The sequence below is a fragment of the Halichoeres trimaculatus genome, unplaced genomic scaffold (assembly GCF_033239565.1).
Source record: "Halichoeres trimaculatus isolate MK-OKI-2021-1 unplaced genomic scaffold, fHalTri1.1 fHalTri1_scaffold_16, whole genome shotgun sequence".
Classification (NCBI taxonomy): domain Eukaryota; kingdom Metazoa; phylum Chordata; class Actinopteri; order Labriformes; family Labridae; genus Halichoeres; species Halichoeres trimaculatus.
Genome location: NW_027437194.1, coordinates 25,364,032 through 25,377,292, shown reverse-complemented (window position 1 = coordinate 25,377,292; position 13,261 = coordinate 25,364,032). Strand labels below are relative to the sequence as shown.

General features: G+C 42.5%; 1 protein-coding gene across 1 annotated transcript; it reads left to right on the top strand.

Annotated features, from left to right (window-relative positions):
• Positions 1-974: 974 nt before the first annotated feature.
• LOC141805498 (urea transporter 2-like) lies at positions 975-11,643 on the top strand. Its single transcript, XM_074690588.1, has 10 exons — positions 975-1,044; positions 5,482-5,591; positions 5,715-5,904; positions 6,112-6,240; positions 8,769-8,898; positions 8,968-9,036; positions 9,151-9,298; positions 9,510-9,644; positions 9,725-9,774; positions 9,878-11,643. The coding sequence occupies exons 2-10, from the start codon at positions 5,483-5,485 to the stop codon at positions 10,136-10,138; spliced, it is 1,221 nt and encodes a 406-aa protein (XP_074546689.1). The 5' UTR covers positions 975-1,044; position 5,482; the 3' UTR covers positions 10,139-11,643.
• Positions 11,644-13,261: the final 1,618 nt, after the last annotated feature.

Here is a 13,261-nt window from a genome sequence, read left to right as displayed (position 1 = left end):
CCTCAGCTTTTCTCTTGGTCCATTGGCATTTTTTTTTTGTTTTTTTTTTACTCTGATAGCAATATAGACCTCATTTTTGTTTTAAAATGACTTTAAACAAGACATTTTTCTGGACTGGTCAGGTGAGTGTGGCTCATATTAAGTCTAAAAAGACATTTTCTACTGAAAATAAGACAAAAACACTTAACCAGATTGTAGTTTTTTGCAGTGTGTGAATGTGATACATATTAAGTCTAATATGATATACTTAAAAAAAAGACAAACACTTGCTTAGGTTTTAGCATTTGTAGTGTAGGAACAGCAGCTCATCTACCTTTGCATATTAAAGTTTTGTAGCTCCCTGGTTTTAAAAGTACTTTGAAAAATAAATGAAGGGACCAGAGCCTTGTCCCAATGTTTTCTACTTTTTGATCACGCACAGTTTTTATTTTTTTATACTTTTACTCCTTTTTTTGGGAGAAGTCAAACAGACTGTGCCTCGTCTCACTTACTGTAGATGATTAACTTAAAGCTCACAGTAGCTTTGTTTTCTCTTTCCATATTTTGTCCTTGAGATATTGATCACTTCATATCGATGTAGTCATGAACCTGGTTCAATAAAGGGCTTTACCATATACTGAATCCCCTGTTGGTGCTGATTATCACAGTGACTGTGAGGGTGGTATTTCTCTTCGTTACCTTTCCCTGGTTTTGATGCGACTGTTATGTAACCCACTGATTGCTTGAATACTAAAATAACCTTCCCTCCCTGAGAAATTGGCACATATTCTTCTGGCTCGCAAGCGGCTCCAGAAACAAAAGGTACTGTTCTGCTTGAGCAGGAAATACTTTCCCTAATAAGCACATTCCTCTACCTGATTAGCTGACATGAATAGAGACAGACTTTGGTCTTTGCTCCAGGCAGGTCCTCCGGAAAAGAGACAATGAGGGGAGTTTTTGGGCTTTAGGAAGAGGCTGAACAACGCCATGTAGATTCCTTTATAGCTGGGTGTTTGATTAGGTATGCATGCAGTCAGGTAATTGAAAGAGCTCCAACCCTGAGAGGTAAGATTAATACCTGTTTTATCATTCATGCTGTGAGGAGTTAAATGATTCATTTCTAAAGATAAAGGCAGCTGCAGTGAGGCTTAACTTAGCAAAATGTGAGATTATATATGAAGATGTAGCAAATATCTGCTCCCCTCTGATATTTAAGGGTAAAAATCCACTAAATCTTCCACCTTTCTCTTGACCCTGCTTTGCATTCAGTCTATATTTATTATAATGTCTCTATTTCATGGGAAGCTTGTTGTTTAATATTGTGGGAGAATCAGCCTTGCACCCAGAGTTTTGCTATGTTTTGAAACCCTTGATTTGCATAGAGGCAGACGATTATCGTCAACACCGTCAGACAAAAGAAACTCCCAGGGGCCTCCTAAAAATGCTCCAACTGAGAAAACAAAACAACAGTAATCAAGTGATCCAGATTTTCAAAGGCAAAACAATACGAGGGTTTGGAGATAACAGCGTCATGCTTTGAACGGGCTCTAAGCACACACGTAGTTAGATAACACTTTATACCACAGGTTATTCATTGTTTGTTCACACCTTCAATCCCCAAAACTTTCTGCAGGATTCAGATCAGTCGCTTTCAGTTTTGTTGATTCTTATGAAGTAAAAAAAAAAAGAAGGGGGGGGCTACCAACAGAGCTGGGAGATCAAGAGGTGCAGCGCTCACCGAACAACACAAACACAGCCAGGCTTTCAAGCAGAGAAGTGGGGCTGGGGATGTTGACGCTAACAGTGGGAAGCTCTTTGGGAAATCTGCTTTGATCGCTGCTATGAGGAAAAAAAAAAGTATAAAAATAAAAAGACAAATGATGAGGCAAAGTGACGGTAGGGTTCAGATTTTAGCTCACACAGTGGAGGCAATGTTTTCCACCTCAGGGAGCAGAAGGGAATCAGGTTCACGCTGATCTAATTTGTGAGCTCTGAGGTGACAACTGGTGTGAAATATGTGAGTGGAAGGGGAAAGGTGGATGTTAAAATGTCACCATCTATAGAGAAAAACTAAATATGTACCACCTGTCATTCACATTTCTTATTCTTTTCCATTTTACACTTACTGACCAGCTCCTAAAGACTTTCCCTTCTTTGTGCATCACTCTCTTCTTAACTAGTTCTCCTCATTTTTTGGCTTTACTCATCCATCTTTCCACTATAACTGCCAGTTACTCACAGCTGCAGTTTTAAGCTAACAGCATGATTGCACTTTAGCCTTCTTTTGACCTGTCTATTTTTGTTAATGTGACATATTTTTAAGGAGCTGCTGCGTCTTAAAACTCTTATTGGACTGTGCTAGACATCAATCAGAAAGATTAACAAGAAAATGAAAGAGTGTAACACCGTGTCAGTGCTTCAGTGAGGCTGTGTTTAAGTGTTGGTTAAGTTTACCAAGTTTACCATTGGTTGATGTTAGCAGCTTCCAATCAATTCTTGAGGTCAGGTTTGCTGGAAGAAATACATGAGATTTTTGGATGTACTTTTAAATATGTGAACTGTTGAAGTATGAATTTCGTATGACTCAGATGAGGTGTCTCAAATTACACGAGACCTTCATGAGATCATCATCAAATCTTCACAAGACTTGCTGAAGTGATGAGGTCATCATGTAAGGATCTCCTGTTTCATGACACTTTGGAGGGGTGGGGCCTTAAACACTAAGGTCTGCCCATAGCTCTGCCCACTACAGGCTTCTAGAAGGCTGGCCAATCAGAGGGAAGGGGGTATGTGCAGCAGGAGCCTTAAAGAGACAGCAGCTAAACAAAGTGTTTCAGACAGAGACTGAAATAAGGGTTCAGCCACGCACACTCTCATCATAAATTTAAAACTATTCATTACCAAATGGAAAAACAGTCATATTTGGGGTTACAGACATACATACTATACATTTATATGACTGACTATGCTGAATAGAATAGAATAGAATAGAATAGAAAATACTTTATTTATCCCCGAGGGGAAATTCAGGAGTCACCGCAGCATTTAAGAAAACAAAAGTAAGAAAGAGTATAGAAAGTGCAAAAATGTCCATAAGAAATTAGATGACGACATCCCGTCCACCACTTGTCCACCACTCTCCAGCCCAGCCAGCCTCCACCTCCACAGGGTCCAGGACTGAGCCTCCCCAGCAGTCTGTTCAGTCTCTGTCTCCTGGATCCTGTCTGCTCACAGCAGGCGAAGCTCCTCCGATGTGTCGCCAGCGTCCGATGTCTGCTCCGTCAGCCACGTCCGTAAACAGCAAGATGCCGCTGGATTAGCACAGCTAGCTCATCCATCCCCCGGAGCGAGATCCCACGTTCCCAACAACGATGGATGGAAGGACAGGTCCACGTCGTCACCTCCCAGCTCACATCCGAGAACCAGCACGTCGTCCTCACCGCTTCCTCCTCAGCTCGAGGGAAATCATCAAGCCCTACACTAGTTAGCATTGACATGCTACAGGCTGCTAACAGCTAATTTCGCATGTAAACAATGCAGCCATGGTTACATGTAGGGTCTCCAGACAAACACAGGAGAAAAGTAGTGAAAAATATCGCCGAAGCCACAAAAAGTTTGGTGTCCGTGACCGACAATGAACCATACAAAGTGATGATCCACTCCAAATACAAAGATTACGAAAAAGAGACGAAAAAATTACAAGAAACGGACAAAGACAAGAGAGCTGCTGCAACAGGCAGCTACTTGGGTAGCGCCTAGCGAATAGGATACTAACATGGAGACTTCGTAGTAGGAGGCTGGGGTTAGGGTTGCCAACCGTCTCACAAAATACAGAATCCTCCCGTATTTCACACTTAAACGTTGCATCCCATTTTGAATTAATACAAGATGCGACTTGTGCCGTATTTCCAGTTTGCCTTGAATACAGCACCATTCTGCCTGAATTCACCATGAGCTCGCTTCTACCCACTAATAGCAACAGTTGGTTGGCTGATTTGAAGCGTGGAATAAGTGCTCATCATTACATTAGTGAGAGAAAGTCATAGGACACCAGAAGTAGACATGTCTGTGGCTGAATCTGGTACTCTGCCCCGTGCCCCATTGAAAAGCAAAGGATGCAAAAACAGACTTCAGTGTGAAAGCTCAAATGTATGGCTTGACAGTGTTGGTGCGACAAATTCAAAGACACGGCAAAATCTGTTGCCGAGTGCTTTCTATGAACGACAACATGTGGCTGGAGAGCAATATTACTGCAACAAATGGCAGTATCACAGTTCTTCATACCTGAAGCATCTACAGATACAGTGATTTTATTGATCACTAACAAAATATGATTAATTTTGTAAAAGTTAATCTTACTAATAAACCAACAGTAGGATATTTTAAAAAAGGCCTAAATTATTTTTAAGCTGTCATGGTGCCTTCTTAAATATATTTTCTCTGATTGGTTATTTCTCATCAATACATAAAGAATAGAGACAATACAACATGAAGAACACTCGATACATTATTGAAAACCTGTACTACTCATGATTTTAGAGCAAATAACAACCGGACCGTCAGGAAGGAAAACATTTAAAAAAAAATACTTTCAAATTCTTACTTACGGACATGAAAAGTCATGTTAGCACAATTTGCAATCCAAAACTTTAACTAATACATTACCACAATTGGTGCCCCACTCTACTATTAGGCCATTGGTTGTTGGGCCAGGATCCCCCCTCTTCCCTGCTGGGGGTGTCCTTTATTTTTGTGCCTTCAAGGTGGCAACCCTAACTGGGGTGGAGGAGGCGATACTTCAAGACAGCAGCTCAGTGTGGTTAGCATAAGCGTAGCAGGGATAGGTGAGAGTGGAGACATGTTTATATATTCTGCCTTATCACTGTACACATGCTGTGATTAGTTGAGTGGGGTAAGCAATAGAGATTCATTTATCAGCCGGTCAGCTGATAGCAGCTGGACGTATGACCTCTGTGTCCTGCATGAACATTTTTATACCAAGTATAGAGAAAAAGAGGTTTTCTTTTTCTTTTTTAGCTGTAGCATGAAAGACACTACAGGGGCACCAGAGGGACAGAATAGAGACAAGACTGAAAGAAACACAACCCCCTCTTTAAGAGAATTACTTGTTAACCAGCATGAGAAAGAGGTGCTGCTCTAAATTATTCTGCCATGCTTCTGTGACGCAGCAGCTTGCCGCTTGTTGTTACTTCACCTCCATGCAAATGTCAGGAATGTAATCTTGGTCTATAGCCATCACATGCAGTAACCATTCTTTTTCATTAATGCGCTTTGCAGCTTTAAGGTGAGCTACAGCGCCCCATCTGGCAGGGATACAGTAATTACAATAACGCAATGAAGATTCAGGGATTTAGAGAGTTTGGCCAAGAAACACAGAGCCAGTCAGTGCTGCTAACAACAGCTTGGCTAAAAGTTTTTTTTAGAATTCTCCCTAGAATTACACTAACCAACTAAAATGAGTTTAATACTGTTTAATTACAGTATGGATGACAACAAGCCTCCACATGAAGAGGGCCCAGGGCGCTCTTTTTTCCTCCGAGCTGTCCAGCTTTTCACAGGGGACATGAAACTCTGCAGAGAATCGGTAAAAAGTAGGTTGTGTCTTATTCTTTAATTCACGTCAGTTAAGATTCATCTTTGCTCAAACTGTTGGTCAGAGTCAGCGTTTCATGACGACAGCTAATCAAACTTCATGTTTTCTAATCATTCTTCAGGACAGGTATTTGTTATCCAGCTGCTGGACTGGGTTTTTCGAGGGGTGGCCCAGGTCATGTTTGTCAACAACCCTGTCAGTGGGCTCCTCGTTACAGCAGGCCTCTTCCTGCAGGACCCCTGGTGGGCTCTGAATGGTCTTCTGGGGACCCTTATCTCCACCGTGTCTGCCATGTTACTGGGACAAAACAGGTCTAGCAGCGTCTTCCTCTCCTGATTTGACTTCTTCATAGAAAATGAAAACATTTTCCTCCTACCTCGAAACCATTAGCCCTGTCTCGCCCACTTATGTCCCCTGGGGCTTCTCTTTCTTTAGCTTTCAGACCGAGCAATTTTCAGTTTGTTCCAATTTAATATGTTTTGCTCTCACGCTGGCTACATCTGTCACATTCACATCAGGGAGGCCATATCAGCGGGTTTGTATGGCTACAACGGAACATTGGTTGGCATGCTGATGGCAGTTTTCTCCGCCAAAGGAAGCTGGTACTGGTGGCTCTTACTACCAAATATCTTCATGTCCATGCTGTGGTAAGAGTTAGCTTAATCTCTTCTAATTAATTTAATGGCACACTCTTCATGAGGGACAAAAGGAACAGCATGTTGTGAAAGCCATTTGGAGCTGAAGTTGGAGCAGAAACACAAACAGTTTTTCCATTCTTTATACTTCTGTTTCTGAGGGCCTGGATCATGGGAGGGTGCTTTTTCACCCACAAAACCTGAGCAAATGGACCAAAACAACGTTGTCTGCAAACAGTTATGACTGGAAATACTTAGTAGAATGTCAGCAGAAGTGCTGCATAGTTTGTTTTACAGGAGGGCCCATCCTAAATTCAAACATTAATGATCCAGCAGTGGCGTGCACAGACTTTTTGAAGGGCTGGGGCAGAAAAAAGGCATGTACAGCAGGTTTTGGGCTGGTGAGAAGGGTAATGTACCGTGCTTTAAATAACAAGGGGGCAGTTTAGTGCACATTTTGGCAACCAAGGAGGTACTTCAGTGCCCATTTAAGCTTCTAAGAGAGAGCACCTAAGCATGCTATTTGCTCCCAAAATGACACTTGATGACATTTTTGGCTCTCAATTGGGCACTTGAGCTTGGCTTTGGCTCCCCAGCAGGCATTCTAGTGCACAGATTTTGGCACCCAAGAGAACACTTTATCATGAGTTTTGGCTCCCAAGAAAGCACTTCAGCTTTCTTTTGGTCTCCAAGGGCACCCTTGAGGGCATGTTTTGGCTCTCATGAGGGCATTTAGCACCTTTTTGGCTCCCATGAGGGCAATTTAGTGCACAAGATTTGGCTCTCAAATGGCCACATGTTTTTGGCTTCCAAGAGGCCACTTAAGTATGTTTTTTGGCTCTCAAGAGGCCACTTTAGTACATGTTTTGGCATCTAAAAGGACACTTTAGTTTTTTTTTGGGGGGGGGGGGTTTCCTTTTTTTTTCTCCTTTTTTTTTTTTGACCCCCAAGTGGCTACTGTGGTGCGCATCCTTGCTCCCAAGAGGGCACTTGAGTACATGTTTTTGGCTCCCAAGAGGAAACTTGAGTACGTGTTTTGGCTCCCAAGAGGCCACATAAGTACGTGTTTTGGCTCCCAAGAGACCACTTAAGTATGTTTTTTGGCTCTCAAGAGGCCACTTTAGTACATGGTTTGGCTCCCAAAAGGACACTTCAGAATTTATTTTTTTTCGACTCCCAAGTGGCTACTGTAGTGCACATCCTTGCTCCCAAGAGGGCACTTAAGTACATGTTTTTGGCTCCCAAGAGGAAACCTAAGTATGTGTTTTGGCTCCCAAGAGGTAGAGATAAGATCTTAAGCCTGAGCCCGAGCCCGAACCCGAGCCGCCTGAAATACGGGTCGGGTCGGGACCAAAATGTCAATAATTATCTTGGGGTCGGGTCGGGTCGGGCTGGCCTTCTCTCTCACAATTTTTTTAAAATAACTTTATATTTTATACATTATGTATTGTATCTTAAAACAATGTATGGATATTAAACTAAAGGAATACTTGTTATAAAATAAATTATTTGGATAAAACTGAGAAGGTGCTGTATGGTAATTGCTATTTAACTACTAAATAGGAGCAGCAGACAGCGCAGAGCCAGAGCATGCCTCAGCAGGTCTGACTTCTGCAAACAGCAGCTGGTCCAGAAACATGTATGAATGGATTCATCCGTGCACGCAGTCTCCAGCGGAGGATTTTTAAAGTCTGTTTGTTTCCCCCTTTCGTAAAGAAGACTATAGTGAACCTGCTGCGCTCTGGAGGCTTTACCCCGTGTATCTCAGATGCCTTTCCTTGTGATCTAATGAAGCCCAGAGACCTGTTCCTGCTGATGTTCCTCTCCTTGTCAGAGAGGCGCGTCCATGTGAGCACAATATCACACACAGAAGTATCTTTAACAAACTTTTCCGGCGTTATTTCACAGTGTAAATGCATTTATAATGTGCATAAAAATATGTTGATTATTTTAACATTAAAAACTTGCGATATAAAATTTCGGGTTTGTTTCGGACTCAGGCCTGCAAATCAAGTTAATTGATCGGGCTTGGGCCAGGTCGGGCTTTAATACTGCGGGCCTGGGTCGGGTCGGGCTGGATTTTTAAGGCCCGATCTTACCTCTACCAAGAGGCCACTTAAATAAGTGTTTTGGCTCCCAAGAGGCCACGTTTTTTGGCTCTCAAGAGGCCACTTTGGTACATGTTTTGGCTCCTAAAAGGACACTTTAGTATTTTTTTTTTTTCACTCCCAAGTGGCCACTGTAGTGCGCATCCTTACTCCCAAGAGGGCACCTTTGCTCTATTTGGTCCCTAAGAGGCTCCCCTTGGCCATCTTTTAGCTCTTAAGAGGGCACTTGAGCATGCGTTTTGGCCCTCAAGTGGGAACTTAAGAATCTGTTTTTAACAGCTGGTCCATGGTGGGTTTGAGTGCCCCCTGCACACCCCTGCAAACCAGACAGGGCCATAATGTCCTCTTGTCCATAGAGGCAGGTCAATAGCTTCCCCATAATGCTTTGCCTTTCCTCGCAATCAGTGATCCATTTCCTGCTCCTGTTTACAGCCCCGTGGTCTCCAGTGCTTTGTCCTCGGTTTCCAGTAAATGGGACCTCCCAATATTCACCCTACCCTTCAACATTTTGGTGTGTGTGCATGTTGCAGCAACAGGAGCCAACCACCCCTATTTCCCAGAGGTACAGAACAGCCCTGCTACACATTTCAGGATGAATCTGTGAATCAAACTCACATCTGTGTAATTTCAGGTGAACATCGAGCCAAAGCACCTTCTGCATCCCTCTCACGACCCAATCCACAGCCTCAATGTCTCTCAGGTACAAAAAAGGAATGTTTGGCACAATCTAGCTTATGATGCTGGTGATACAGCACATATGTTGTGATAATTTGTGCTTTTTGTTTGGGTTGTAAGTAAAATGCAGTCTCTGCAGCTCCTGCTGTCAGTGCCAGTTGGTGTTGGCCAGGTGTACGGCTGCGACAGTCCTTGGACAGGCGGGCTCATTCTCCTGGCCCTGCTGCTTTCCTCACCAGTGATCTGTTTCCACGCCATGATGGGCTCAGCTGTTGGCGTGCTGTCTGGTGAAAAGACTCTCATTTGCACAGAGATATGGAAATATGGCTCCAATAAGCTCTTCAAAGAGAACCATAGCTTTATTGTGAATGAACATTTGCACATTTCTTTCTAACATAATGCTAAAGGATGACCCAGTTTTAAAAAATATGGTATTTTTGCCTCTGAAATCATGAGTCTTATGGTGAATTTTGAGCTCTCCTCTTGTGTGTGTTGCAGGACTTGCTCTGGCAGCGCCTCATACAGACATCTATTCTGGGCTGTGGGGATATAACAGTGCTCTTTCCTGCATTGCCATTGGAGGTGTCTTTTATGTCTTAACCTGGCAAACCCATGTGCTGGCTGTTACATGTGGTAAGACTGTGAAACATAATGATTGACACCCTCTTTTACTGTAATCATGTGGTATTGAAACTGTAAAATGTGTCTTCCAGCTTTCTTCTGTGCATACATGACGGCAGCGATCTCTAAACTGATGTCCGTGGTGAGTCAGAAACTTTGATCCAAACTCCTCAACGTCATCAGAACACCCAGACGTCTCACAGATCACATGTCACGCTCCCCTCTCCTTTGACATCCTCTTTCAGCTCGCATTACCGGCCTGCACGTGGCCTTTCTGCCTGTCGACTCTCATCTTCCTCCTCATTTCCTCTGAGATCCAAGCCATCTGCAGACTGCCTCTGTCTGTGGTCTCCTACCCCGAGGAAAATCAGCGCTACCAGAGACGATTAAAGGCCTCAGAGGAAGCTCAGTGCTGTCAGCGGAGTGGCGGCCAAGAGGAGGCCCAGCTGAAGGAGAATGGAGGGCTGAGTGTCCACTTGGTGGTGGAGAAGGGCTGCAGTGAGTGAATCTGATGCCACGGTGCTGCTCCTTACTTCTACATTTGAGGACGCTAAATTCTTGTAAATTAAAGAAAAATGTGGGGCTATACTGTTCTGGCACTTCCTGTTACATAACAGTATTTGTTATATAAAATGGCTGGCACTGCAGCAAAAGAAAAGGCAAATATTTATTATGCAACGTAGCTTACAGCACCAGCAGAGGGCAACACTGCCCAAGGAAAGATGGAGCCTCAGTTATGGCATGTAAATATAATTAATCTGAAGACACTAAGAGAAGATTTGGATGTAGGGGCATAATTATACAAACCAGAGTCGTAAGCACTAACACAGATCACTTTAAATGTCATTTTGGTGATATTAAAGCTCAAAGATTTGATGTGAGGAGGTTTATAATGCAGCAGAACATTTCCTCAGTGCAGACTCTGAGCTGTAGAGATTTTAGAAAGCACTCCCCCAGCAAAAGCTCCCTCATCTCTGCCATGCATAATCCATCTCTGCCTTCTGTGCTCCAATCTGTCCAATTGTTCCTCTAATTATTTCTCTTTATCTCCCCCTGGTTTCTTGTGCCTCTTTCTCAGTCTGACATGTTTTTGCAAACCCCCTTTTTTGCCTTTTTCTTCTTCCTGCTCTTTCATTTCCAGCGTCACCTTTTCTCTTCAGGACAACCTGACTCCTTCAGGTGTTGAGATTCTGGTCCCTGTGCCCGGACAATACTAAGACGTCAGCTGGTAATCGTATAGAGTGCGGTCTGGCTCTCTGTCTGCATTTATATTAACTCTTATAAAATGAAATGTGTCATTATTGCCATCTGCCTGTCTGGGTATCTAGAGCACTGAGGCACATGGCTGCAGTCTAGCCAGTGCTACACATAACAGTCACATTCCCAGACATGTGTGGGTGCTGCGAACTGTCGGGGGAGAGGGTGCGAGACGGGGACAGGGGATAAAGTTGAGAATGAGACGCTTGGTTTGATGCCTGGCTGTGATAAATGGTATAATGACTGATTTATTGAGGCCTATTATGTTATTTTTTTGTCCTACATTCCAACTCAAATAAAAAAATCAGCTTTAACCAATAGTCATAATCCTCAAACTTTCTCCACTATCATTTCTTCCTCTCAAATCTCCCTGGCTTTTCCTGCGGCCTTTCACACAGCGTCGATTCATCCGTCAACCTTTGAAGGACGGGATCAGTGTTGGCAGTGCGATGTGGCAGATGTCACTTCCCCTGTGTCAGGGTTGTTTGCTCACGGTGGTGTGATCACGCTCCTGAGTCTCCACAGGAAGCACCCAGAAAAAAAAGAAACACAACAGAGGAGAGAGGGAAACACAGGCACATGAACCTGCATGCATGTTGAAGGGAAAAAAGATGGCTGTGTACCTGCTGTTTTACTGTCTGCCAGATGAGAATAGCACATCTCATATGGCAATAAAACTACTGTGTTTTCTAACCTCACAGAATATAGTTGTGTATTTCGGGAAAGAAAAAACCATCAGCATTAAGAAAGGAAAAAGGGACCTGATGTATGAGCTTAAGTTAATGTATCTGTTGAACATCAAAGATGCAAAAGTCTCTGATTCGTCACAGTTGATGATGTATCGTCAGCATACGGTGTGATTTCATACAGTAAAACTGTATGCCAGACATCCTGCACACATATGGCAGATTTGGCACTTCAGAAAAATCCATATTTCAGAAAGGCATTTTGAGATGCTTACATAAATGGATAGAATGATTCAGTCAGTGTCTTATGCAACATGTGTATGAAGCCTGATATGATGTAGGTTAAACGCAGTATTATGTATGAGCTTCTGGGGTGTAGCTATTTACTGATCTGAATCAATAATCAATCTTAAATTTGAAGATCTGAGTCCTGTCCAAATCAGGGTTGGGTACCGATTTAAATCTACTGATTTCGATTCAGATTGTATGGTGGCCAGGAGCTGTCAGACGATTCGCATACTATGAATACAAGCACTACTACACAACAAAAGTTCAGCCATAGCAGTTGTTAAAAGAGGTCAACTCAAGTGTTTTTCTCATTGATATATATAAGAATACTAGATGTCTTAAGGTGGAGTGGGCAGCATCGTCACCATCTTAGGACAGGGGACTGCTCTGGTGCGTTGAACTGTAGTCAGAGGTAAAGTGGATGCTTTACTCACTTAAACACTTGTAACTCGCCAAATTCTTGACAGATTTACAAACCACTTGGTTTATTACAAACCTTATTAACGCGGCTACCTATTTACTTAATGTAATTTTTATATCAAATTTAATGGTTTTTAGTATTTTTAAGTATGCAGTAAAATAACTACATCTCTAAAATTTAAAACAAGCCAAGCCATTTAAAAATCAGTTAAAAGTTGAGCAGTCTACAGTTATTTCAAAGTCCATGCTCCATTGACTTTAATGTTATGGGTGATTGAGTAGCCCTGTCCCAAGATGGCGGCCATTGTGACCATGTTACTTCCCACTGACTTACAGTGTGCACGAGCCATATAGTGTTTGTTGGGATAATGGTCGGTCAGAAAAACCAAAGATATATACAGACACAGAAAAGCTGAGAGAGTGCATGAAATATTGTTTTTTTTTCCTAACTTAAGCCATAGTAATGATTGTAGGGATCTCACCTTGAGAAATCCTTCATGGTACTTTTATTTCTAAAATATCTACAGATAATGTTTTATCTTATATTTAGCTTGAAGAATAAGTCATGCTAAAACGTTAGCATTACAGCTATTTTTATCATAGCTGAAGTTGAAATAGAATATTGTGTCTGTTGGGGTAATCTGTAAGAAAACCATTAAAGCTGACCTCTTTAAACCTCTGTTACTTCCATTGTGATGTTCCGCTTGCAAATTGTCTGACACCAATCAGCCACTGTACGATTCCATGACTTTCAGAGAGGAAAAGAATCATGAGCACTACAAGAAGAAGAAGAAAAGTTATCCTGCCCTTACTGTTTGGTCATCTAGATTCTTAAAGTAAACCTCTACCTGTGATTTTTTTCAAAAGCATATTAGAATATGAAATGTTATCCCTTCATCTCTAAAGTGAACAGAGCTCCTGCTCCATGGGGACTCCTTGACTCCTCAGGGTGAGGGGGGCTCTCTGAACTGGTATCCA

Coding starts and splice junctions, on each gene's coding strand:
- LOC141805498 (XM_074690588.1), top strand. CDS start 5,483: ATGGATGACAACAAGCCTCCACATGAAGAGGGCCCAGGGCGCTCTTTT. Junction 9,299..9,509: donor AGCTGTTGGCGTGCTGTCTG/GTGAAAAGACTC, acceptor TGTGTGTTGCAG/GACTTGCTCTGGCAGCGCCT. Junction 9,775..9,877: donor TCTCTAAACTGATGTCCGTG/GTGAGTCAGAAA, acceptor ATCCTCTTTCAG/CTCGCATTACCGGCCTGCAC.